General features: G+C 44.0%; 1 protein-coding gene across 1 annotated transcript in view; it reads right to left on the bottom strand.

Moving 5' to 3' along the window:
• Positions 1–1,574: 1,574 nt before the first annotated feature.
• ches1 (checkpoint suppressor 1) overlaps positions 1,575–27,143 on the bottom strand; it is a 64,474-nt gene continuing 38,905 nt past the window's right edge. The window contains exons 3-6 of the mRNA XM_085431321.1: positions 22,855–23,006; positions 16,289–16,347; positions 6,354–6,462; positions 1,575–5,310 (exon numbers count right to left, since the gene is read on the bottom strand). Of these exons, the coding sequence (XP_085287447.1) occupies positions 4,752–5,310; positions 6,354–6,462; positions 16,289–16,347; positions 22,855–23,006 (879 nt within the window). The 3' untranslated portion in view covers positions 1,575–4,751. The remainder of the gene's footprint in view (positions 5,311–6,353; positions 6,463–16,288; positions 16,348–22,854; positions 23,007–27,143) is intronic.

Here is a 27,143-nt window from a genome sequence, read left to right as displayed (position 1 = left end):
ACTCTTGTTGATGGGAATATGTGAGGTTAATGATTGGGGTCAGTCTTGAGAGCAAATTAGAGTCTCTAGTATCACTCTACTAGTAAGTGTGGGTTTGTGTGTGGTGCTGAGGAGGTGGATGACAAAGGCTGACATCCTTTACTACATTTCACTTGAAGTGCTGAGATGAAAACAGCTAATTGTTTAGTACTCTGATCAGCTTCCAGTCAATATGTTCTTAACAAAACTCAGAATGGTTGATTTACAGCAGTTTATGTGTGGTGGAGGTGGGTTGCAAATGGGCTTGCAGTGTGCAAAAGTCTTGAGACACTTAATTTCTAGATTATTTTATTTTGCTTCCAAGGAGCCAGATTTTCTCGAATTTTTAAGAGAAATTCAAGGTGGGCTCAAAGTGGGATTTCAAAGTTTTCTTGTGCTTTTTCAGTCATTTCCAGTCCAGTCCTTGTACCTGACCATTTTCAGAGGAGCTGTTTAACACTGACCGATGCATCATTCAAGAATAATATAAGGCAACTGAAGAAATTAACCAGTGTTGCACCTAAAACAGATGCCTTAGCAAAGAACCTATTTTTAGTAGTATGTTAAGGTACTTTGCTACTGGCAGTCTGTTGCAAAAACATATAATTAATTAAAGTCTTACAAAAATGCCCAAGATAGCACAGCTTGATGGGCAAAGGTCTGTCGACAGACCAGGTCAGCACCTGGACTCTTGTACTACAAAGAAATCGTGCTCTCCAGAGAACACGAGTGCAGTGGCAGCGTGCTTTACACCACTGCATCTGACGCATTGTGCTTGGTGATGTAATCTTTGGCTGGAGCTGCTCAGCCATGGAAACCCGTCCATGAAGCTCTCTGCGCACTGTTCTTGAGCTAATCTGAAGGACGCGTGAAGTTTGGAGGTCTGTAGTGACTGACTCTGTAGAAAGTCAGCATGTCCTGACTCCGCTCTGCGAGTTTACGTGGCCTACCACTTTGTAGCTGAGTTGCATTCCCAATCACTTCCATTTTGTTATAACACCATTAATAGATGAATAGCTGACGGTGGTACATTTAGTAGAGAACATTTTATTCATGACTGAACTTGTTGCACAGGTGGCATCCTATCACAGTACCACGCTGGAGCTCACTGAGCAACTCATTCCTTCACATATGTTTGCAGAAGCAGTCTGCATGCATAGATGCTAACTTTTATACACATGCGACCACTGAAGTGATTGGAACACCTGAGTTCGATGATGGTTTTTAGCAATAGTGCACTTCTCCAAAGTTTGGTGGCCCATAAATAAAGGTGGTCATTCCAAATATTGACTTTTGAGCTCGTTTGAATTATGCAAAATCATTTTTTTCCATGTATGTTTGCACATAAATTGCTGCACCTATTTCACATTGCTTTATCGAAATATAAAGAAATTAGGGTTGCCTGATACTTTATGTCCCACAGTACTGTGTGAGATTTGCCCACTGGATGAGTAACAGCGGTGCCACTTCAGTTGACGTCCATATCTCCGACTGTAACTATGCTTTTGTCTTTTGTCTTGCATGATATCCACTGAAGAACAACAGCCAAGCGTAGCTTCTGCAACTCGTATTTTTTTTTATTATTGCAACCAACTGGAAGACAATACATCACATAAACATCATTGTAGTTTCTCAGAAAATGGAAAACAAAATAAAACAACATTTATATATTTTTTGCCACGGTATTGGACAACGTTGATATTTACATGTAGTGATGAAATAGGTCTTGAAATCATTCTTTGGCAATATGATTTGCACAATAAGGAGAAAACTGAACATTTACTGAAAAAGAAAAAAAAAACAAAGAAGAAGAAGAAAACAAGAAAACAACACCTGGGTGTACCCTGCATCACATCGCACAGATCAATAACAGTTTTGCATTTTGACATCTCTAACCTATGGCTTTCCAATATTCAGCTCAGACAGTCACGGAAAAAATAAAATAATGGCAGTATTATAGATAAGTCTGTCAGAGAAAGAGAGAAACAAAAAGAAACAGGAAAATTTAAAAGGCGCGTAAAAACGTCAACAAATAATAAAAAATAATAATAATGGCAACTATTCTTCTAGGAGCTTTTTGTGGTACGTTTGGCAGGTTTGAAAGAAAACACTTTGCTGTTTGGGGGCTTTTCAGGCAGTGAAGTGGATGCACTTTGCTTTAATACGTCCAGGTACAGTTCATGTGTTTTACCAGGACTCAGAGGTGAACAGATCTTCTTTCCTGCATGTCACAGAGTGAGCCCGAGGCAGAAACCCCCAAAAAACAAACGTGCGCTGCTAAAGCGACACGTTCTACCCCCTCGACATGCCTCTTGCCAACTCAACGCGGTTACTAGTCACCACAGCGGCGGATTGGTACATCGAATACAGCAGAGTGCTTGACCCGGGAGCACTCAGACACACATCAGACGACAGACAGATGGCACACAACGACAACACTAACAGTGTCTCCTTTACCCCCCCTTTTTTTTTCTTTTTTCTCTTTATGGGTACCACACAAAATGCAAGGCCAGTGATGCATGCTACAGGTGGCGAAAGACTGTGCCGGTGGATGGGAGCATGCATTTGTTTTCCTCCCGCTTGGCTCGCTGACGATCGTTCAACGTCTCTTCAGCTCAAACAAACCCCCACCCCACCTCTCCCCCGTCTGGCTCTGCTGCTACAGCCAAAGCCCAGCCTACGTTTTCACCTAAAAAGCGGCTTTATTTTATACGCAGACGAGGGTCGGATAATACTTGTGCGCGCATTCCCGTTTTAGCCATGATGCACCTGGGGTTAAAAATACTGTCTGTAAATCAGAGAAAAGAAACGTCCCCTTCCCATGTCGTCTTTTTTTTTCTTTTCTTGGAGATATGAGGGCATCTACAAGGTCTCCCGCGCCCCTTTCAAACATTTACACCGAACAATGCCGATGGAGAGGAAGGACACGCGTACATTTACACACTGAAGTAAAAGTAAAAACAATACTGTTATAAATAAAGACAGGTTCTGTCGTGACAACAGAGGTACTGAGGGCAGGCAGGCAGGCACGATGTTAAAGGGTGTGTGTTCCTGGGCACACAAACGCACACACTCCACAGACGTGTTCTGGGATAACACCGGGTTTAACATTGAACACCTAAAACAATTAAATAAAAAAAATAATAAAAGAAATCACTGTACAGGCAGAAGTTGTCGTAAGCCCACCCCCCCAAGAGGTGTTTCAGCTGGCCTACGTTATAAGCCTGAACCCGAAGCCCAGAGGTGGCGTCCTTTGGGCCTCTAATTGCAGAGTGATCTCCCACGTTTCCTCCCTGAAGACGTGTCTTTGAAAGCCCGCTCAGAAAAACAAGGAGACGAAATAAAAAAAAAGAAAAGAAAATCTCCAATATAATCACGGGTATAAGAATTGGCGGCAAAACTTTTTTTTTCTTTCCTCTAGGATCAAGGTTTATATGAAAATAAGTCATGCTTCATGCTAAATACATCGTTTATCTTACATGATCTTTGAATAAAAAAGATTTGCTTTTTATCTTATTTACAAGCACCCATGCAATATAACTGAGAAAGTCCTGCAGGTCAAATTGCTTCAATTAAGAAAAAGGAAAAAAATAAAATATTTTCTAACCTTTTTACAGAGTTGCCCGCACAGGGGCAAATTGCTTATATCTTTATGAGGGTAGAGTGAGGGTAAACAGACACAAACAGAAACCTAAACCCACAGTTCATGTATATAGTTCTTTGTCAAATGAAGAGGAAGGTGGTGGCAGCTACTGGCAGCTATGATATCTATACCAGGTATCTACGTCGTCTAATGGAGAGAAGTACGAGGGGGTGGAGGGAGGAGGTTTTACATTATGCAACAACAACAACAAAATGAAGGAGATATTGCCTCAGACCCGGCACACTATCCGTCTCTATGGTGATAAAACATGACCTTTTTTTTTTTTTACATTTTAATATATTTATTCTTAAATACTATGAGTGCTCTTGAAATAAACCATGTCTTTACCCATGATGCTTTTTATTATAAGTGGCGTAAAATAAGTGCATGAATATATATCACATTGGGTTTTACATTTATTTCCACACTTAAGGTCACTCGCTCTCTCTCGTTAGCTCTACTACGCCATCTTTGAACTTTTTTTGTGTTTGTTTTTTTTCTTGTCAGCTGTCGTATCGGCTACATGAAGCAACCTGGTCGCTTATCTTTGGCACAGTCTCACATTTGTGCTCGTGGATGTAGGAGAGTGATGCCGGCGGGCGGCCGACCCGCCTTTGCCGGCATCACTGCAAGATTGCTACAGATTCACATAGAAACAAACAGGTAAGACAAACAGCCATCATCAGCTCCCGCCCTCCCCCTCCCGGCAACGTGACTCGGTTTTGTCGCGCTCGTCCAAATTAGTGACAAAACGTGCTTTTGTTTTTTCCTTTTTTTATGGCTTTCATCCCCTTTTTAAACAACAAAAAACCAACAAAGACATATGAGAAATACCCATCGATGTTTAGTGTTGCTGAACATGTAGGAAAACATAGATTTTTGATATTGCCACAAATAAGTAGGATTCACCTAATGCCCTGCAGATAGATAGAGGGAGATGACAAGTGTCCGTTGAGACTAATGCTGTAGTAATGTTACCTGTTGACCTAGTTGTGTGTGTGTGTGTGTGTAAATCTGTGTGTGTGTGTGTGCTTGGAGCTATAAGCCGTCTGTGTGTGTGTGTCTATGCTTTGTTCTATGTGTGTGTGTCTTAGTTTCTCAGGGCCTCTTTCTGCTCCTTCTGGCCCTTGGCGGTGCGGTTTGTGATGTTGTTGAGGCAGGCTCTAACCCCCGCCAGGTGGAGCAGCGATCCCGCCGCCTCTTTCATCTCCTCGTCGTCGCTCTCCGGCGGCTTCTCCACCGTCGCCGCGCGCCGCTTCTTCAGCGGCAGCGTGTCACTAATGCCTCTCGCTCGGCTTTTGGTCCAGGGCAAACTGCTCCCAGCCAGAGTCCCGGCTCCCCCCAAACTACGTCTCTGTCCGCGCGGGGGCTGCTGGGAAATGTAGGTAGTGGTGGTGGCGGCAGTGGTGACGTGAGAGTCCAGTGGGATCTCCCGGGGCTCGGGTTTGACGTCTGATTGGATTTCCACGGCGATAATGTCGTCGTCGTCCACGGGGGAGGAAGGGGAGGTGACCTGGGAGGAGCACAGCCTGCTGGGGGATTTGGCGGTGCTGTAAGTGTGGTCGTCCTGGAGGTCCTCGCCGCAGGGCGGAGGAGAGTAGCAGGTTGGGCTGTCCTGTCCTCGGCTTAGATAATCGCCCAGGGATGATCTGTATGGATCGAGGACACAGAGCGGGAGAGAATAACGTTACTCGTGCTGTCACACTGCCAGGCGGGCTGCCTGCCTGGACCTGCTTCACTCCACTGACACTCAAGCTTCTCTGCTTTACTAGAAAGAAAGTTCGGGTTCTAATCTATCAGCCACAAATAGCTCCCTCGGGCCTCATGCGCCCGTATTTCACAAAGACTCAGCCATCCTTTTCAGAAACGAGCTGCCTCATTTTCAGATTGCCACCTTTGCGCCCCCCACCCCAATGACACGGTGCATTTTTAGCAGCACCCATTGTCTCGAAGGTTGCTCAGCACATAAAGAACCTTGCGAACTCTAAAGTCAGAGCGCCTCGACGGTGACGATTCTGCGGCGAGGCCGTTTAACTGTTCGTCCTCGTTACACTGCGACGCGCATTTTGCTCTATTAGTCGGGAGACACTTTTCGCTGTAAAGCGTCAAAGGACGGCGTGGGATGGGGGTTAATCCTGACAACCCATAAATCAAAAAGTAGCTTCAGCAGCGTGCCCTGTCCCCCCGGACATCCCCCCCCTCCCCCCAGAATGAGAGCGTGAGCATATTAATATCTCATAAGAAAAACATGCACTCCCTTACAGTGATCAAATATTCACTGCAAACCTTTAGTGAGCCTTTCGGGTATGTTTAATTCATTATGCAGTGCAGGCCATCATACTCTCGTGCTCCTGTGATGGATGTGCATGTCCGTGCATGCTCCCAATGTTCTTTGAATCACGAGGCCTCTCCCTCTAATAAACCTGTTTGTGTTTGTGTGTCTGCGAGAGGCCATTATATAAACACACCTGGATGAAACGTTGTGCACGGCGGGAAGCGTGTGAACGCCTCTGACTTTCGAGCACAATAAAGATGTAATTATGTAAACTATCAGTGGAAAATTTGGGAGCTCCCCGAGCTTTGTGCCACTGCATGTAGGTGCAGGCGTGTCTGTGGGAGAGGGAATGCGTCTGTGCAGCCCCCGCTGGTGTTAATTATACGTTTGAAGGCAGCAGGAGCAAAGTTTACCCACCTTATGGCCGAGGTTCTGCTCCCCACAGGGCTTACAGGTAAGGGTCTGATAACAGGGAAGAGGGCCTGGCTCCTGACACGGGCGCCATTTTGGATCACACCTCGAGGAACTGAAAGAGAGAGCACATGGAACATCAGTTACACGCAAGACACGAATCAGTTTCAGTGACGAGCGGAGGGATAAAAAAAAAAAGAAAGAAAAAAAAAAGCCAGCAACAGAAGAAGCTCCTAAAAAAACAAAAACCTCTCAGATCCGACCTCCATAAGACCCGGGAGCAGCTCGATGAGCATCCACTGTCCATTCGAGGAGGCCAACGGGGCAATATTGATGAGCGAGGCAAGGTTAAATTGAGCAGGAAAGCGTCATAAATGAGTTAAGGCCGCTGCAAATCATTCAATTACCAACGACCGCTGGGCACGGCCAAATCCAGCCTGCCTGATACAGCAGCCGCTGGAACGCAAAGGGGGAAACCGCAGATCTGAAAATCTGAAAGGCACATCTGTTTCGAACCCAAGTGTTAAAATAACCAAGTAAATCTATTTTTTGAGGGAGAAAAACGGGACAAATTCACATCTTTTTACGTTACTAATTTATCTGCTGATCTTTTTTATTGGTTCGTCTCAAATGTCAGAAAGCAACATTTTCCAAAGCGGATTAGTATTTTGAAATTAAAGCTGCAGATAAAAATGATTCAGTGTCTATTTTATGAAACCGTCATTAAATTTCACTTTTTCCCCCGTTTCATCTGAACCTGAAGCCTGAACAGGTCTCTCTTGTAAATGAGACTTTGTGTATAAATAAAGGTTAAATAAAGACATTCAATGACTTTATTTTTTTTACCTTCAAACTTTATTCAGTGAAGAAAGTCTTTTACTGATTAATGGCTGTGTAGCAAATACATTCAGTGGTTATCTAGGCAACAAGACTTCCATTTCTTTGTGTCAGACATGAATATAATAGTTATCATGACTTTTTCAACTAACTTTTAACTACTTGATCACATGACAAATGGCCTATAAGACTTCCATCATTAGCATTAAACTTGAAGGTGAACTAGTAGCTCAACAGATCAGTGTTAACGCCACAGTAAGAAGCTCAAAGAACCCTCAGCAGACCTGCGACATCCGACTGCGTTGGGCAGCGAGCTCTATTGTTGTGGAAGAAGTTTGTCTTCCAACAGTCGTCCATCTGGTCTAGGCAAGAAAAGCCTTGGTCAGGGAGGAGGAAGTGTAGCCAGTGGTCACGCAAACCAATTTTCAAAGAAACTAAAGAACCCACCAGAAGGACAACTCTGCGGCACTCTGCCTAAGTGCCATTTTACTCCGCTGAAAAAACAGGCATATGGCAAGCCCACCTGGAGTTTACCAAACGATACTTTCTGCAGACTAATGAGACAAAGATTGAATTCTCATGTCTGGAAAGCCAAGCTTTTCTACTGGCAAAGACAGGTGCTGCTAATCACCTCGCTAATGTGGTCACCACATTGAAGCATGATGTGACTGGTGCAGAATACAGAGAGGTCACTGGAGAAAGAAACCCACACAGACAACATCTTGAAACACACGGTCGTGGAAATGGACTGGCTTCGGAACAACTTGGGCCTAAAAATCTGTAGTGACAGACGAAGGTTACGGCTTACAAACCTGAGCCAATCTAACAGCAGGCAGAAAAACGTCCAACCTTTCACCTTGATATTTTAATATCGTGTGTGTGCAGCTAATGTATGGAAATTAGCTTAGTTGCTCCTTTTTGCTGAGAGTTACGTAAGAAGATTGATATTATTCTCGTGATTGTACGGTAAATGTAGAGCTGCAGTGCAGCGCTAGTTAGCTTAAATTAGCTCAGTTTAGCATAAGATAGAAACACTTAAACAACAAAAAATATGATATATATTCATTTATTTTTGATTTCCTAAAAGTTGCTGTCTGGTGGCAGACAGTTTATATTAACTTTAAAGAGAACCACCCTGACTGTTAGCTTTTCTTTCCTCTCTTCACGCTACACCAAGCTAACCGGCTGCTAGCTGTAGCTTCATATTTAAAGTACAGACAGTTGACAACATTTAAGAAGCTTCAGTCTTTCAAATAAAGTCACTTTTATGTGTGTAGAACAGGCGTTTATGCAAAGTGTTTTCCAGCTGCCCCAAAAATTCTTATATACAAAACTATAAAGAATGAAAACGCCGAGCTAACCACAAATCATGAAGAATAGATAAAAGAGATGGCAAATATAACCAAAGTAATCACTGAAAGAATAAATGTAAATACAGCACTGGGTTAAAAATACTCAGGAGGCAGAGCAGCTACTAGTCAGAAGGTTGGTGGTTCAGTCCATGGCTGCTCCAGTCTGCATGCCAAATATCCTCGGGCAAGTTACTAACCCCAAGTTTCTCTCCGATGCATCCATCATCAGAGTATGTGTTACAGTTAAATCACTTAAGGATAAAAAATAGTGCTTGGGTGATTGAAGCATGTTGTATAAAGCGCTCTGAGTCATCAGCTAGTGTAGAAAAATGCTATAAAAGGCTACGTTCACTCTGCAGGTCTTAATGCTCAATTCCGATTTTTTGATCAAATCCGATTTTTTTGTCTCCTCGTTCACACTACAAATAAAATGCGACAGCAAACGCGCTCTAGTGTGAACGCTCAAAGCGGCGCATGCGCAAAAGAAGATGTCACACACAACGCGCTCTGTTTAGACCAAGAACAAACAGTATTGTTTGACTGATGGCCGTTAATATAAAGACTTCGGACTTTACGTTTCCCAATTTTTGCTTTAAGTTATTTTGTTATTTACATAATAATGTAAATAACCTAATAATGATCCTTATTGCTGTTTCAGAGAGGAGCGGTGCTTCAAAGGATAGCTGCAGATTTCTGTCAGAATCTGCAGATTATACAGAACAAATAAAATGTTTACGTTGTCTTCCCAACAGTTTCACTGACATCTACACTGGATGGCTAGGAAGCGTTCGCGATGTCTTCTCGGGCGCTGATAATTGGCTTCAGTCTTGTGTCGGTGACGTAAAAGACGGATTTAATGCGACTTGACCGTTCAAACAGCAGTCGCTTTCTAAAACATCGGATATGTATCGGATTCAGTACCACATACGAAAGTGACCCAGATCGGATTTGAAAATATCGGATTTGCGCCGTTCACACTGTCATAGCATGATCGGATATGGGTCGCATAGGGTCAAAAAAATCGGATTTGATGCGCTTTCGCCTGCAGTGTGAACGTAGCCTAAGAACCAGCTGATCATCATAATAAAGAAAAGTGATTAAAAGTGCTGTTTAAAAACAGTCATCTAACTTTCAGTAATACAGCGATAAAAACATCTTCCCCAATGAATCGCGCGGTGACTCAGGTCTGTGAAATTTCGACATATGGTTTTAATTTGTAATTATGAAAGAGATTGTAAACTAAGGGTAGACAAAGTAAACTTTTACAGCTAACCTGCAATCAAGATGCTGGAGAAATAATGTAAAAAGTTTTTTTAGTATTCAGGGTGTTTAAGTATATACTAGAACTTTTTCTAGTTTACAACAATGCCTCAGCTGGAAAAACATTTCAGATTTAAGACAAACATTAAGAAGTTCCACATGATAATTTGTTTCTTAAGCCATTTCAGATTTTCCACCGAGGCCAAAGTCTTGTCTCTGGTTTCCTACTCAGACTGGACTGTGGCAGACCAGAAGGAAGATCTAAACAGGTTTTAAGCTTTAATTGTAATTTATGTGAATCTATATATAGTTTCTACACAGATTATACACTTTGAAGAGAAGAGAAAAGAAGAGCGTACATCTGATCCAAAAGCTCTCATTATTCAAGGCTGGCTGCTCACCACAGTCATCCCAGTTCCCTGGAACAGCTGTCATTTTCATCTCTGGGGTCAGTTTGTGTTTCGCAAACGATGACCTGCTGTTTCCTTTTGTCTGCCGCAGAAACATTTGTTAAGGTGTGACTGTGAACACCGTTCATCAAGCCATCAATACACTGCAGCTGAAGCATTTTTGGGAGGAGGGGTTAAATCTCAGCCCATACAGTGAATTTATGATCGATGTTATGAGCAGAAATTTAATTTGCCTCGAGAACCACAAGCTCATTAAAACATACAAGTCCCCCCCCCCCCCATGTGGAAAGCAATCTTGTATATTTGGTTCATGTTGCCACACACACACACGAACACTCGTGCATTATGATTTTGTCATTGTAAGTGTGCGTCTGCTGCCTCTCTCTGGCCGCCTGTGTCCACAGTAATCTTATTGACTCCTGTTAGCGCGGCTCTGCCCCTGATATCTCCAGCTCTGCTCTCCATAACCTTATAAGTAAGTCCCTGCACAGAGTCTCTTTTGTAATCTTGATCACTCACTGCATGGATGTGTGCGTGTGGGCAGTGGTCTCCCCGGGTTGACACGCACCCACCCTTTCTCCTCCCCACCTCTCGTTCCAGTCAGGCTTTGGGTTACCATAGCAACGGTTCCCTTTCCACATGCCACAGAGTGGTAGATCATGCATCAGAAGGGATCTACCACTCTGGGAAAGCAGGGCAGAGAAGCCGTTTCTTAGTTCGCACCCTAAACTTTTCACGACGTTATCGAGCAGACGCGTCGGTTCGGTGGACGGTAAACAATCTTTAATGCATCAGTTCTCGAATGTGAGAGCAGAGCAGGCGGCTCTGTTTGAAACCTCATCACAAACGGCTGGTTGCTGTGTGTCAGCCTGCTTTAAACTTGCCTCGATAACAGACTGTGCATAAAAGATGAGCAAAGTCACTGGCCTTGTGTCACGGATAAATACAACAAAATAAAATGATACGACCGAGACAAAAACTGTGCTATTTTGTAAATAATAAACATGAATTCGCTGTTTAATTGTGTAACTTTATTAGCAGCATCCTCCTGAAATGCGCCAACAACATTGAGAGTCACATCCTCCTCTCTGCCCCTTAATGCTCTCTGGTTGCTATGGTAACGTGTGAATATTTCTTTCAAAATAAGACACACAACTACAACACGGGAAAGACCCAGGGAAACAGAGTTAACGATAAAAACCCTGAAAACCATAAATTTCACATCCGAGCCTCAACTCGCGCGGCCCGGAACCAAACGACTCGAGGACCGGTACCGGTCCGTGGCCCAGGGGTTGGGGACCACTGACCTAGATGGCAGGTTTGGCTAGCAAGCTGCTTCCATAAACAACAAACAAACACTGATATCTACTAATTAGTTTTAAGTAACACACGAACAAAGTAGAACTCAAAGTTCTTAGTCTGGTGGTAACACTGTAAGACTCATTATTTTGCTAATTATCGCCGAAAAGGCACAAACACAGCAAATTCAGTGGGCTGGATTAGCTGAGGTGACACCTGGTGCAAACTTTAAGCTTAAATAAGAATTAAATTGTATGTTATTAAAAACAACATAAGCATAAATGTAATATACAAACCAAAACAGCTGTTTGTATCAGACTGTAAATCGGGACATTTTAACATGGAGATCCAAGGGGACTGACATGTTATTGGGAGTGAGCCTCTAGTGGCCATGTGCGGAACTGCATCTGCTTTATCTTTCATCACTGGCTAATGCAGCTGAGCCCAAACCAGTGGGCGACGTCCAGATTCAGTCTTGTCTAGATTTCATGAGTGAAAACAGTGAGAGAGAGAGAAATGTTTGACATGGGCTCTCACACCTCAGCAACAGCAGTTTATCCTAGATGCACACATCTGCACACACATACATATAACCTCTACTATAGGTGCGAGCTCCTCTTACATATGTGACCTCTACATTCACCTCCTCGCTCTGCTGACTGTTTGAATTTCTTTCTTCCATCCTCACTTGTTGATTTTTTCCCCTCTGTGCATCGATCTGTCATTCTATGTATAGTGGTGACTCATATCTCCAACCGAGCACGCACGCCGACGCCACAGGTAAAAAACCTGGGACATATGCTGTGGATATGAGGTGACAAACTAAGCTGAGAAAGACCAGGCAGCACTCCCAAAGCCCGTCCCCGCTCGCTGAGATCGAGCATTACATTTTACAAGCTTGGAGAAAGGCAGAGGAAAAAAAGCTCTGTGTGGTTGGAAGCAGAAAACAAGAGAAAGAAATGTATGAACAGACAAGAAAAGGTGTCTGTCTGCATTTCTATCTCTTTTTTCCTGGAGAGAAAATATCCTCTAGTCTGTCTTTTTCCGATGTCTGGTCAGCTGCTCTGCCTTTTCTGTCTGCTTCCTACGTCTTCGCCTGCCGCCTGTCTCCCTGCCTGCCTGTTTTCCAGGACGAGCGAGAGCCCTCGGCCTCCCTCCCCTCTCATGTGCCGTAAACGCATTCAACCTCCTCTGCTCTCCTGTTAAATGAGTTCCACATGGCCCTGCAGGCTGCAGTCTCCACGCGGCCAGCAGAGGCACCAAAACACACAAACACTCGCTGAATTCACACACACACACGTGGAGTGCAAAGGGTCAAAGGTTACTCCCAGCAGACCTTGAGAATGCAACCGTTTGAACGTGGCCTCTCGCTCAGTCAAAACGTGTCCCACCCCCGCCTCCCGCCTCTCCCCCGGCCTGGCTGCTGTGTGTTAAAGTCTGAGGGCAGGATGCATACTAATGGTGTCTGACTGACTGGCTGACTGACGGACTGGATTGCTGGTGGGCTGAAGTTGCTGGCAGTTTAACTGGATGTCTAACTGGCTTGTCTATCTGACGCTACAGCCGAGTGTTTAAGTGGTTGGCTGACTGACATCTGCTATAACTTGCAGGGGTGGGAGATTAAAATAAATAAAAGCAACACTCGATTACTCGGACTTGAAAAAAAGCCCTTTAAACACAACTACAAACAGGCGTTATCAGGCTGAAATCTAATCAGCACCTGTGATTTTCAAATGTTTCCTCTACGCCTATTTTGATCTTCAGTATGCGCAACGATAGGCTTCTTAGAACTCTTTTAGTCTCGTTTTAGCTTTGAGGGATATTACATCAATTTTATACTTGAAGCAGAGTTTACTTGACATGAGGAGCTCTTCTTATCCTGAGAATGCTGTTGTAAAGTATCTTCTGTGGCTCTGGAGAGAGAGAGCACTTCAAAGCATGAGAAAGTAACCCTGATTATGTCATCGGCGTTCTCTCGGTTTAGGGCAAAAGACCACACATTTTAGAACAGACGTGCTAGAAAACACGGGAACAGGCCTGTAAGAGAACTGCATGTACCAGGCAGGGAGGGTCTGACGTTATTCAAGTATTATTATTGTTTATTATTGATCTCTGGCTCTCTTCACACTCCCTGAGCCTGGTTCTGTTGGAGGTTTCTTCCTGTTGCCAAGTTCTTGCTCACAGCGACTCGTCTGATTGTTGGTGTTTTCTCTGTGTCACCGGAGGGTCTTTACCATATAATGTAAATCGATTTGAGGCGACAGGTGCTATATAAATAAACAACACTGAATTGAATGAACCAGTGTAAGCTGCATACATTATTGAGGATTTTGAATCCTGTGCCTTAATTCCTGTTTCATGAAGTCTTTCATTATTTTGTCTACACCTCATATGAGGCGTAATGAAAAAGTTCAGCAAACCTGTCACAAATAAAAGCTTTTTTTGGCCAGTTCAACAAAACTGTTGCTCAACATCAGAGATTTTGGAAGTTCATATTTGAGTTTGACACAGGAGCAGATCCAGTAGTACGGAGAGCAGGACTTCCTGGGTGCAATCTTAAAACAGCAGAGGACTGGAGATGGTCTTGGAGGGCAGGATGGCCACTTTTGAACCAAAGTTGCTGAACGTTTTAGATTTTTTAAATCACACCTACACGGCGCTGGAAGACGTATTTAGACTTGAGTAAAAGCGTCAACGCTGCAGTGCAAAAAGACCCGACAAGACAGGTGGAACCTTTCTTTTACTGAAGTACCTGGTTTGAATAAGTACACATGCATACATAATCATCACGATCTAGTTTTTACTCGGCTCCATATATTTTATATCACGTGCTTTTCTAGATTTTTCTTCCACATCAAACATAAATACTGATAATAATGAAGTTTTGCAAAAGCAGAGCAGAGAGATGATTCATTTTATATGTATTATAACATACTGACTTAGTGCAGGTTTGCTACTTTTATTTACATCTTCAGCTAATTTTAATATTGCAGCCGGCTGTTTTGAAGATAATTATAAGAATTTTACACAACATCAGGTCGTTAATTAACTTTGGGCAGCATTTCACTTGTTAGTTATGATTTAAGCCTAAAAGGCAAATTAACTCAGCTGATAAAAAAATGTCGTAAATATATTTTTTTCTTGAATTCCTCCAAATTGTACTTAACTTTCACCTCTGCTACTGCAGCAACAGTGCGCTTCCTGTAACGGCTTATCATTTACTAGAACAGCAAACCTATGGAGAAATGTACAAGCATATGAGTTCCCACCATTTGGCGGGATTTGCAGTCCTGCTGGAATTGCTGGTAATCATTTGTCAATAGATATCTGTCAACAGACAAAGCCGATGCTTGTTTGAAGCGATTGTGATGCACCGGTTTGCCTGCGATGAATCATTTACAAGCTGGTCAATTTTTCTATTGACTTGGATACACCCTTCATTTGCAGCTGACAGGTTAATAACGGCCCAGAGCTGGTTCCAAATGAGTTAGCTCCAGAAATGATAGAACTTTGAGTTTAAAAAGAGCACTTAGACCGAGCAGAAGCTTTATAATTTAGAGCTACTGAATAATGAACCTCGTGGAGGTGGGGTGATAGGTTGCGTCGAGCACTCGGCTCCCAGCCATTGTCCTTGCATTCTTCCACGTCGAGCGGGGAGAGGCACATTTCAGGACACATCACCTCAGAGCGGAGCAGCTCTGAAAGCTCTGGGAATGGGAGATGGAAGTAATAACTGAGGGCACTAACAGCCCCAAACTCGCTCGCTCTGGCACCCGACCACCCCCACCCCGACTCTTCCCTCGTCTTTGCCTCTGGCTGTCTCTCACAGCTTTCCCGTCCCTGCTGCCTCTGACGCTCCCACCTGTCCATTCCTGCACTCGCTCCTTTCAGACACACATTAAAAAAGGAAAATTAAAAAAAAGAAATGACTTTTTTCTCCTGTGTTTCCTCCTGACATGCGCACTTCCAAATCAGCTTTCCACCCCTTTCTTTCCATCCGTCCATCCGTCCATCTGTCCAGCTGTTCAGACGCATCACTCAGACTCTCTGTGTGTGTCCAGAGGGAGTCCAGGTTTTCAGACACTCTCTCCAAGCCCGGCTCCTTGACCATTACTACTCCATTATCAGCGGCGATGGAGGGCGCGCCGCAGACGCCTAATGTATCCATTTCCTCCTCCATTTAGGGCTCGGCAGCCCAGCGAGCTCCTGGAGTGCTCCCTGATTGGGATTGAATGTCCATTTAAACGGCCGTCCAACCACCAGGGAAGGGTGGGGGGTGTTCGGCAGGGAGGGGAGGCAAGGAATAATGGGAAATGGGGGGTGGGGGGTGCACAGGAGTAAAAATAAAGTGAGACTGTACATATGTTGCACTAGATGAGCAAAGGAGGCAAGGGGATTGCTCCCCAGCCTCTGATTTGAAGCTCAGATTTTCTTCCTTTCTTTCTCTCCCTGCCTTGCTCGCCGTGTCTCGATCACTCCCCCCCCCCCCCCCCCTTTTTATAAATTTTTTTTCTCCACAAACTTGGAAAACACTTGGTGCTGAGCCAAGTGTCAGAACTCAGCACTCAGTATTCTCAAGGTGCGCTTCTAAAAAGAGGGATTTGGAATTGAGATGATTGGAGTTGGCACATCCGTAGAGGGTGGAGGGAGAGAGGAGGAGGAGAGAGGAAGCGGGTGAGACAGAGAGAAAGAAAGAAACAGGCGGGAGATCACACACACACACACACACACACACACACACACACACACACACACACACACACACTCGGAGGTGAAACAGTACCTTGTAGGAGTACTCCTCCGTTCTTTCTGAAGAGGGGACTCCCCGACCACAACGGAGGACTAGAAAGGAGAGAGGAGAGAAAACTGGTCAATCATTTGATCGCGTCGCAGCAGCCAACCAGCCCAGCCGGCTTCATCACGAGGCGGATAGCAAGGCAGGAATTTGAGCCCATAAGCCAGTGCTTCTGATTATAGTGATTAGATTCCCGGGTGTCCCACTGTTGCCATTATTCCCTGTGATTACCTCGGAGAATTACAGCCTCGACGCTGTAGTCCATGGGGGTAATTTCTCATGACAGCCCCCCACCGCCCGCCACTCGTCCATTCACACACATTAAAAAAAAAGAAAGAAAAAAGAAAGAAAGAAATCATCAGCTCGCAAACACTTAACACGCACTCATGCCAGACAGCCATGTTTAAGACCGATCTGTATACGGCGCGCGCGACACATTAAAACACACACACAGGAAAACACAAAGCCGGCGACTCGGTTTAGGTGATCATTGCACCACTAATGAGGGAGGTAATGACGGCATTTCTCACATAGAGAGATATCTCCACTCACACATACACACAAAAGGGATGCTGCTGGATCTGTAATTTAAAGACAGAGCGTTGGGGGGGGGGGGCTTTTCCAGGTTGAGTGGTCTTTAGCTCCCAGTCAGACGAGCTTTTCTCCCAGTCAGACGAGCCGTCTCTCAAACACAGTCAACACTGGTATCACACACACACACAGACAGGGCACAGAAAACACCTGGGGAACGCTGTGAACTTGCTTCCACTCATTTGGAGAGTTTCCTTTGTAGCACGAGTTGTGTTTTTATGTTGCTGAATGAGAGGATTCACGTCTGCACTCGTGAAGCGGTTCTCACCTCGCCAGATGCCGGGGAAAGATGGACGCACACACGCAGATATTTACTGTTCACACACGCATACAAACGCAGCGGAAGCAGCAAATTTCAGCCCCTGAGCCACCTGCTGTTGCCATGGAGAGTTGCCACATTGCGTTGCCACGGCGATAACATATTTTTCCTGTGCTAACAGCCTGTCTGTTTTCCCTAGCCCCCCCACTCCCGCCCGTCTCACCCCCATCTCTCTCTCCCTCTCTCTGTCTGTCTCTCCCCTCTTCCCCGCCTCACCTCTCTCTCTCCCTCCCTTTCTCAACAAATGGGTTTGCAGCGCGACAGCACCTGACTTATACTACATGTGTTGCCATGGTGGCGTTCCCGTTGCCAAGACGACCCCTGTGCATTTAATGCGGTGGGCGAGGGGCTAAACTCGCCGCTCCCCTCCTTCAACATCCCCTCACTCGGGAGAAAAGGGAGGAGAGAGAACTGGAGGTAGAGACCCCCTCCTCCTCCTTCCATCCAGATGCTGATGGAGTGTGAAGGAATGCACCATAGAGCTGACCTCCTACCCAGCATGCTCTCTCACACACACACACACACACACACACACACACACACACACACACACACACACACACACACACACACACACACACACACACACACACCATTACATGTGTCAGACACACACACCCATTTAAAAAAAGCATGAATAGCACAGAGCTGGACTGAGACACTTAAGTGAGCAGAGTCTCTCTCTCTCTCTCACACACACACACACACACACACACACACACACACACACACACACACACGCACACACGCACCCATATTCTGGCGCACACAGCACGTGGGGGCTGGCTGCTGTGGTGTGAGTTATTATAGCCATGAAAAGGCGAGAGGTGCGAGCGACAAACAGCAGAGGACAAAGGAGCGTCACTGCACTCCAGCTACACCCCCCCTCCACCCCACCCCACAACCCTTCTCAGCCACTTCCTCCTATCTATCTCTATCACTCCCCGTGTTCATCTCCCACTTCTGTGCTGTATAGAGCGGCTTGAGACAGTCCTTGACCTTAACATAATAGACATGCTGTGCAACCATTCACGGTCATTACACTTCATAACATAATATTCTTGAGCGTGAGAGCTGTTGAGAGAGATATTGTGTTATATTGATTGGACTTGAGTTCCAGGATACATATAAAGGACAAAGCTAATGCCAGACATTGAAAGACGTAACGTAGCACCTTTTTCAGAGTGAAACGGTAGCGCTACACTTCTGATAAAACACACGCACAAAAAATCTAAAGTAATGTTTAATAATTCATCTTTGTGATAGAAGATGAGGGTGAAACTGCAATCCAACTTAAAGGCACACGATCTGCATCTGCAAGTAAAGCTCGCTTTGTTTTAATGCGAAACGAGTGAGAAACACTGACAGATCCATCGCCATAACAACCACTGACTCTGTGCATATAGTGAAGAATGGCTTATTTAGTTCAAAGCCCTTGTTGATTCGTAACTTTACCCTGAGTTGCCTGTTTTTTCAGGTCAAAAACACTAAAAAGATAAGGTGTCATCTTCCTCTCTGCAAAGTGAAGTCAATATGCCTTAAACCTGTAATAAAAGGTTGTAAAACTTGTTGTTCAGTGGACCAGCTTGGTGTCTCTGCTGGGCTTAATTTGGCCACTGAGCCTTATTTTTGATTTACAGCGTGGAAAGCTTGTAATGTAAACGTTGCTTACGGGTATGTTACATGTTGTTCCACAGAACAAGATTGTGATGTCAAGGTGATAGTGCCATCTTTTATATACAGTCTTTTTAACAAGAAAAAAAGTGCCATTTATGACCATTTTTTTCTGTCTGCTTGTTCTTCTGCCGCTATGAACGGAAATATTAATAATTCTTGACCTCTGAACTCTTTCATTTCACACCAGTCTGTTTAAACACTAATAATAAATTCTTTCCAAAGTGCTTATATTGAGTAAAGCTTTAGTTTTTAGTCTTTATGAACTTTTTGATCCAGCAGGTCCAGAGTGGAGAGCATGCTGTGATTGTGCATTTACATTCAACTGCTGTCTAAAGCACACCAACAACTTGTCTATTATTATAACAAATATTCATGTTGTTGAATCAGAGGTCAGAACTGGAGGGAAACGTATAAATCTCATCATTTCCTCTCACCAGTAATAAGTGAATTCTCTTTAACTTCATACTGAAAACTCGGAGAATCACAATAACCTGTTGAATTGTCTCATTTATTCTTCACAACACCGCGTCCACTGTGTTCTGGTGTCTTCTTGTGCTGCAGTACCCTGATTTATATCACTCAAATCTCTTTGAGTTTTTCCAGTAACTGTCAGAGAAAACAAAGCGCTCACAGGCATCAGCTTACATCGAAACTGGGATTAAGCAATGAAATAACTGGACATACACAGACACGGGGGGATGCTCTTCAGGTGCAGCGTCTCAGTGGACCTGCAGCTCGGCTCAAACCGAGAAACACACTCTCATCTCCTGCTGTGTGCCACGACGCAAATGAACAACTACCCCTCCACACTCCGACCTCTCCCTGCACCCCTCCGCCCTCCCGTGCATGTTCCAAATCCAGCCTCCAATTTGTTCCACTTCCACATACCTCATTGTTCAAAATGACACTTTTACATTTTACGGTGAACCAATTATTCTGTCTTACACAGTCCACTGGCTCTGCAAGCCAACCTACCCGGATCAACCGTGGAGCGGGTTGTAGGGCTGGCAGTGGCTGTGTAGTCGCAGAGAGACAAAAAATAGAAGGAGCGGATAAATGAAACAATAATAATGAAAAATATTTAAAAAATAAAGCAACTCATAGTAGCTCTCTCTGACGTATCAGTCGGGATGGGCAAAGGTGCTGGAAACTGAGAGGATGGAGGAAGGAGGTGAGGTCAGGAGAGGAGAGAGACGTGGAGGAAACGACACAGGTGGATGCCGCCGCACTGTGGAGGGATGTGTGTGTGTTTGGGGGGAGGCTGCGAGAAGTCGGAGAATAAAGTGAATGTAGACAAAGGGGAATTTAATTGAATGATAAAGTGATGGAGAGAGAGTGGAGAGGGAGAGAGAGGGAATAAATCACAGCAGGGATAAATAAAGAAGATGGAGTACTGGGTGCCCCACTAGTTGTAATGCATGCCTGAGGATGAGCAGGAGGGTGTGTGGGATATTAAAAGAGGAGACAAGAGAGCGAGATGAGTGGAACAGAGGCACAGTAGGAGCAGAGGAAAGGCAAAACAAGGGGGGAGGAAAGAGTGAGGTGGAGGGGGGGGAGAAAAAAGGCTTTTTACCTGTGATGTGCCTGAGGGGGGAGGGAGATAGGAGGAGGGACAGAAGTGTTGTTGCATCAAAAGAGCATGCAAAAAGATTTAAGGAAAGGATGGTGCAGGTCAGGTATATAATGCCTGGAGAGAGTGGGTGTGAAGAGTAACAGATGGAGGGAGAGGATGGAGAGAGTAAGCAAGCAGACGAGAGTGCAGGCTTTATGTTATATGTGGATGCTGGCACCGAAGTCCCCATTTCATTTGCTCTTTATTTGCTTCTCGGAGATCCACTTACATCAGATAAATACTACGAGAATGAACTTATCTCTCTCCGGATAATTTACCCAGAGAACTTTCTTTTTCATTCCACGAGTAAACAGCCACGGCTCCCTCCTTAGAAAACTGTGAAACAAAAGAGCGAACCCACCGAGTGGCACGCACATTCATAAAAAGCTCCCGTTTCCAGCCTTTCATTGCAGAGTATCCACGACTTTTTTAGAAAGAGTCAAACAAAGAGAGAGGTTGAGGTGCTGTGTGGAATTAGGAAACAGAAAAACTAATAAACAGTCGACACCAAAGACTTTAGAGATTGTTAATGTTTAAGTTCAAATAGTTTATTTGCTCATCTTTTGATTGTGGCCACTGTGTGAGGTGGTTTCCATTGTTTGTGTGGCTGAAAGCTGTGCTGACTTTTCCCAAGCAATTAGCCACGGGGACAAAGACTCAGACAGGGCACTAAACTAATCCTGTGACACAGCAAAATCGAATATTTCTAGTTGACTAAATGCGTTTTATCCCTGAGTTTCATATTTTAGAGATGACTGATTTCTCCTCTGTGGTTAGTAGGGCAGGAAGTAGTACAGTAAAGCTGTTTGAGTTTAGGAAAAACAATAACAACGATTAGTGTGATTGCTACTCTAATCTCAATTATAACATAATTATTCAAAAACTTGACAAACTTAAACACTAGACTCACTTTTGATGTCTTCAGCTGCAATAAGGAGTCAATGAATTTGAGCTGGTAGGTGCAACACTTGATTACCATATTTTTCAGATTATAAGGCGCATTAAGTGAAACAAAACAGTCAGATAAGTCGACTCATTCTTCTTGCTTCCTCCACTTCCGTAACATTGATTCATTAATGTTGAATTCTCTGCAGCTGCTCTATTCCCATGTTGTTGCAGTATATTAATGACTAACCTCGTATTGTGGATGGATTATCTCAGTTGTTCTTCTTACAGCATCCTGCCATGCGATTGCATTTGTCTCTAACCATCAGGAACCCTCACGTTAACTTTTATTGAGTGGAAAAAAGTTAGCATTCATCCTCCAGCTTCACTGTGCTTATTATGCTAACATAGCTGTGTCGCTAGCGATCACATAGCACATCATTATATACCAGCTAGCCCAACTTCAGTAACCCTACAAACGTCACTGCTGTTTAGTTTCCTGTCTTCATTTGGAAGTGGTAGCAGAGCTGTACGTTTAAATGTTTTCAGAAATCTCTCAGTCATGCTCAGAACATGCTATATCATGCGAGCTAACTTCCTGCTAACTTCTAACTCTGTTATATGTAATAACTTCTGTTTTCATGAATGCCTGGATGTTAAACTTCATTGTTACACCTGGTAAAGCAGCAACGCTGATCATTTTGTTAAAGATGAAAGAATTTAGACCGTTTTTAACTCTCAGTGTTCGTTTGACTTTGGGACCTGAAGCAGACGGAGTTTAGGACCCTGATTACGCCGCGAGGCTCCTGACTACAGTAGCCGTAATGCTGTGCGGTGCGGCTTCATAGCTTAGCAAAGTCGTACTAAAAAAAACATTTGTTTTACAGATTTTTGAGCGCCGTGTAGCACATAAAATCGGTTCGATATTTTAGCTCAAATATGAACATCAGCCGATATCAGTGTTGCTCCAACATTAGGCACATTAAACCTAAAATAAGTTCCGCTGTTATCCCGTTATATTAAGATCATTTGACTTATCATTTAAGCTGTTTTGTTTGGTATATTAAATATACTGTGCTTCACTACTTTAAGTAAAGGAACTCATATGTTATGGCGTAGAAAACGTAAATAATATCACAGCAGCAAAGACTGGAACAGAAATAAAGACAGAATGAAGAGAGATGCTGAAAAAAGCAGAGTTAAACACTTTAAGCATGTGCGGGACTCAGGATGACATTTCTGGAACACCGCTGAATTTCATTCATACCTAAGAGACAATTCAACACGACAAGTACATGATACCTTTGAACAGGTGGCTGCCACAAATTCTCTTGAACGTGTTCATTTCTCTAAAGTCTCTTCAGAGAGGCAAGCATGACGAGAGTCTGGCAGCATCCCCTCCCTGTCGACGGGTTTATCAATTAACCGGCCGAGATTCACTCAGTCAGTGGATAAGAGGGTCCGTCTTACCTGTGGTGAAATGTCTGCGGTAGGGTGGGTGGGGAGGTGGAGGGGGTGGTCAGGCTGGGCGAGTAGGGATGGTACGGCGTCTTCTTCAGAGCCTGGATCAGGTTGTGCCTGTACTCTGGATCTATGGACCACAAAGAGCCTTTGCCTATGCTCTGCAAGACAGCAAGAAAAAACGAAGAGGAGAAAGTTGTTATTGAAGAACAATGACTGCAGCCCAAAGCTCAACTTCAGCCTTTCACAGGATTCCTATTTACCAAACCACGTGCACACACAGCCATCCTGCATTCCCAAGGAAGATAAAACTCAGAGGAACGAGAAGTAAAACATCCTCAAAGCCACCTTGCTCCGCATTTTCCTGTCCGTCTTTATGGAAAAAGAAATCATGAAGCTTCTTTCTGATGAGGACGTAGGCAAACTCTTTAACTTTCTCCATTCCAGATGGTGCGTATTTTTAGATCAAAGCGGCTCCCCCCCTCACCTAATGAAGCTGTCGGCCCCCCAACCTGAGTGAAGCCAGCCTATAGATTATAGAGAAGGGTGCCATGAAAATAGACTGTCTCTGTCTCTCAGAGCCTTCAGCATGCTTTCATCTGCCTTGTCATCTGAATTTGGAAAAACTGGGTGGGTGGGGGTAGAGACAGAGGCAGAGATTGGGGAGGAACGCACAAAACAAAAATTTAAGGTGTCGTCCTCAACTCAGTTTATAGTGCTCTGTGATATTAAAAAAAGGTACAGGCTATGGGTGGGAAGACGACGGGACTCCGGGCTTCTGATTTTCAGTCGATATGAAAGGAAATCAAGGATGCAGGCTTTATTTTAGAAGTGGGGGGGAACCAATCAGTAAACACCTGGAGAAACAAGCACCAGACATAAAACTGGTTTAAGCCACTACTGCCAAATAGTTTTCCCTGTTAGTGATGGCACTTTGAGGAAATGTCTCTAAGAGGATAATGTATCAGAAACAAGTGTTGGAGCCGCTCTGCTGGACAAACTATGAGATGATGCAGTTTCTACAACACCCCAGCATCTTTTCCCCGCCCCTTTTTAATGTCCACTCCTGACAATCTCCTAATTCTAGCCCAGGAATCTATAAAGAGGGAAATATCACAGTTATGCAGGCGAATATTAATTAAGGATTGAATAATCACCATATTGCTACATTAGAGGGTCAACCTCTTATCTGTAGTGGTACACAAACCACTATGCAAATCACCCCAGTTTAGGGTATTGATAAAACCTCTAATTAATATATTCAACAAAGATTTGTCTATCAAAGAAGATTTTACTAATATGTGAATATTTAAATCAGGAGGAAATGACAGGATGTCGGCTGGAGTTGGATATTTGGTTGTAGCACCCGATCAAATCTGCAGATAACACATGAAAGAAGCAGCTGCAAATAGTGGCTAATGCCTCTGCACTTAACTGGAAAAGTGTACAGAGCTCTCTTAAGTTTCAGTCTTTTTTCCCTCCTTTGTCAGAAGAAATTCGACGAGAAAGCTTTTCCTCTCAGGTTCCTGATCAGGCCTACATGTGAAACGTATGTATTTTTTACACTTCACATAATGAAAACATTTATTTGAAAAACAGGACTCAAAGGCGAGGGAGCGATGAACTAAATTTCCTGCGATGCTGTATGACCTGCTTTCCTACAGCTCTGCTCCGGTTAAACATTAGAGCAGCAGGTCACATATACACTAACCAAAAAACACCAATATCTGATGTCTTGCAGCACAGGTTCAAAACTTCACAATCACGTCTGATATCCAACTTTATCCTTCAGGCTCCATCATCTCCACCGAGCGGTGACCGTGCAGAACCTCTTGTGTTTCTCTGCGTGGCTCTTCATCCTTAGATGTCCACAGAGTCAAAAACTGTGCTACGGGCTGCTGCAGCTCCCGACCTTGTAAGAATGCAAGAAGCTAATAGGATGTGTGCGCACTGTTGATTTGTGTCCCCCCGTCTGGATCTTTGCATTAGTATGTCAGTCGTGTTGAACACAGGCCATATGTGCCTTGTTCTGCTCTGTGTGTGTGTGTGTGAGAATGTGTGTATGACGAGTTCCCTGGGGAGTGTGATATTACCCAGCGTGGTGTGCTCCTGGGAGTGCTTCTATTACTGCCAGCAACGCCTCTCCTGGAGAGCATGATATTACACACACATACACTCGCTCCCACAGAGGTGACCCCCACTGGGCCAAATTTCCCCTGGCACCTCCAGCTCGCCTGCGTTTGTATATATACCTCTATGTATGTGTGTGAGTGTGTGTGTCTACTGTCTGCCAGCCGATTGAATCAATGCTCTCTCCAGAATCTCTGTCTGCTGGGGCTCCCGCCGCTGCCAACCAGCCAGCGAGCCAATCAAAATGCTTAATCTGTAGCCTATCTGTCGATAGGCCAATCACAGGGCGCATCTCACAGGAAGGGCCTGCCACCTGGGTTAGAACAGTCGCCTTGGCAACAAGCATCATAATCTTGGAAGCTGGAGAAGGTGAAAAGGACTTTTTTTTGTTGTTTTTTAACAAATCTGCAAAGAAAGGGGGTTACATTTTGTGAATTTTCAGATCTGATACCACACAGATTAAAAAAATATTCCAATCTAGAAATTTCATGCGTTTCCTCTCTCCTACATTTTTTAAACACTTGAGTGCACGGCTGAAACAAGGGTGCGTCACCCGCTGTTTCCAAATTGTGCTGTCCTATCAGTTCATCCACAGGTGGAGGGTACAGAGGGGTTTGCATCCCCTTTCTGGTACTTTACTCATGACCTCCTGAATGCATCATTGTGAAAACATGAAATAATACTCTAAAATTCACTGAAAGCTAAATTTAGATGTCAAATTTGAATGTTGTTTGTTATTAATTCCCACTCGTGTACCACAGTGGTTTGGTGTACGGCCTGCATTCTCTAACTCATTTAACGCTGCAAAAATAACCTTAAAACAGGATGTGTGACACGCTGTTCTTTGAGTCTTCCTCTCATTAGAATAAACCAAATCTACAGTTGTCACCCTCCTGCATTTCTTTCAGCTCCATTAACTTGTACTGAAAATTTGTGCTTCAGCAAAGCTGCCAAATTATTAGAGCGGCCACATTTCCTAATCCAGATGTATGGAGGCAGGAGGCGTGTGCACAAGGTGAACCATTAGGACTGAATTTACAACCAGCGTTCAAGTAGTTTGGTGTTTATTTTCAACAGAGTTTTACACAAACTGCAACCTGCCTGGGACGCATCAGGATGTGAGTAAAAGACAAAAAGGGGAAGAAGGGGGAGACAAAGGCGGGGAGACAGAGTGCGAGAGGGATGACTGTGTGTTGCTAACATCTGTTTCCTGTGTTATATAAGCTGTGGGGGCTGGTCTCACTTCGAAATGGGAGATATTTAAAAAAAAGTAGCATACACTCTAGGGCTGCCACGATTTGTCGACTAGTCACGATTACGTCGACTATCAAAATCGTCGACGACTGATTTAATAGTCGACGCGTCGTTTGAAGCTTTGTAAGATCGCAAAAGACGCAGGAATAATAGCAGGATTTAAGAGTGTAATAACGGACTGAAACAGAAGATGGCAGCACTGCATGTACAAGGATGCCAGCTGCCGTTAAACCCCGAAGAAGAAGAAGCAGCTGTGTCCCAGAATTCATAGCGCGGCCCAGCTTAGTTTCCAACAATGGCGGTAGCTAGTTAGTTTTAATATTACTCTTATTATTCTTTCTGGGTCACAAAATAAACGTTTAACATATTTTCATGCGAGAATGTAGCTGTGTAAACCTCAAATATCTGCTCAGTTTATCAAGACACCGCATATTTTCAAAAGCGCTCCGACGTTTTCGGAGACGTCTGTTACCCACTAGCTCGATAGCTAGCCGGGGGCTAGGTCACTAGCGCCGTGAGAACACCGGACTCCCGACAAATTGTTTTCAAACCCACCGCTGTCTTTCGCGACTCAGGTTAAATATATATGAGTCACTTAGATAAATTAAAAATGTTGTTGTTTGGCTTTTTTTTTTTTTAGTATTTTATTTGTTCCTGAGTAAATCGGTTTGGCTGAGATTAAAGTTATAGTTTTTACACAGCTGAATAAACGTCAAGCAGACAGCTGATTATCAGAAGTGTGAGATGCTGGAGAATTTACTCCGGTGTCCTGTTATATTTTAGATAGCAAGGAGTTTATTAAACTTTACCAAAACAATCTGCAAATTTCATTAAAATTTAATAAACTATCATCTTGTCTTTATTTTTAGTTAGCACCTTAAAAGCTTAAAGCTGTAAGCTAATGATAGTTATAT

This window comes from Copadichromis virginalis, linkage group LG15 (assembly GCF_057382275.1).
Source record: "Copadichromis virginalis isolate Kocher_CV1m ecotype Utaka linkage group LG15, C_Virginalis_male_GT1.1, whole genome shotgun sequence".
Lineage (NCBI taxonomy): Eukaryota > Metazoa > Chordata > Actinopteri > Cichliformes > Cichlidae > Copadichromis > Copadichromis virginalis.
This window is presented reverse-complemented; position numbering and strand designations above follow the sequence as displayed.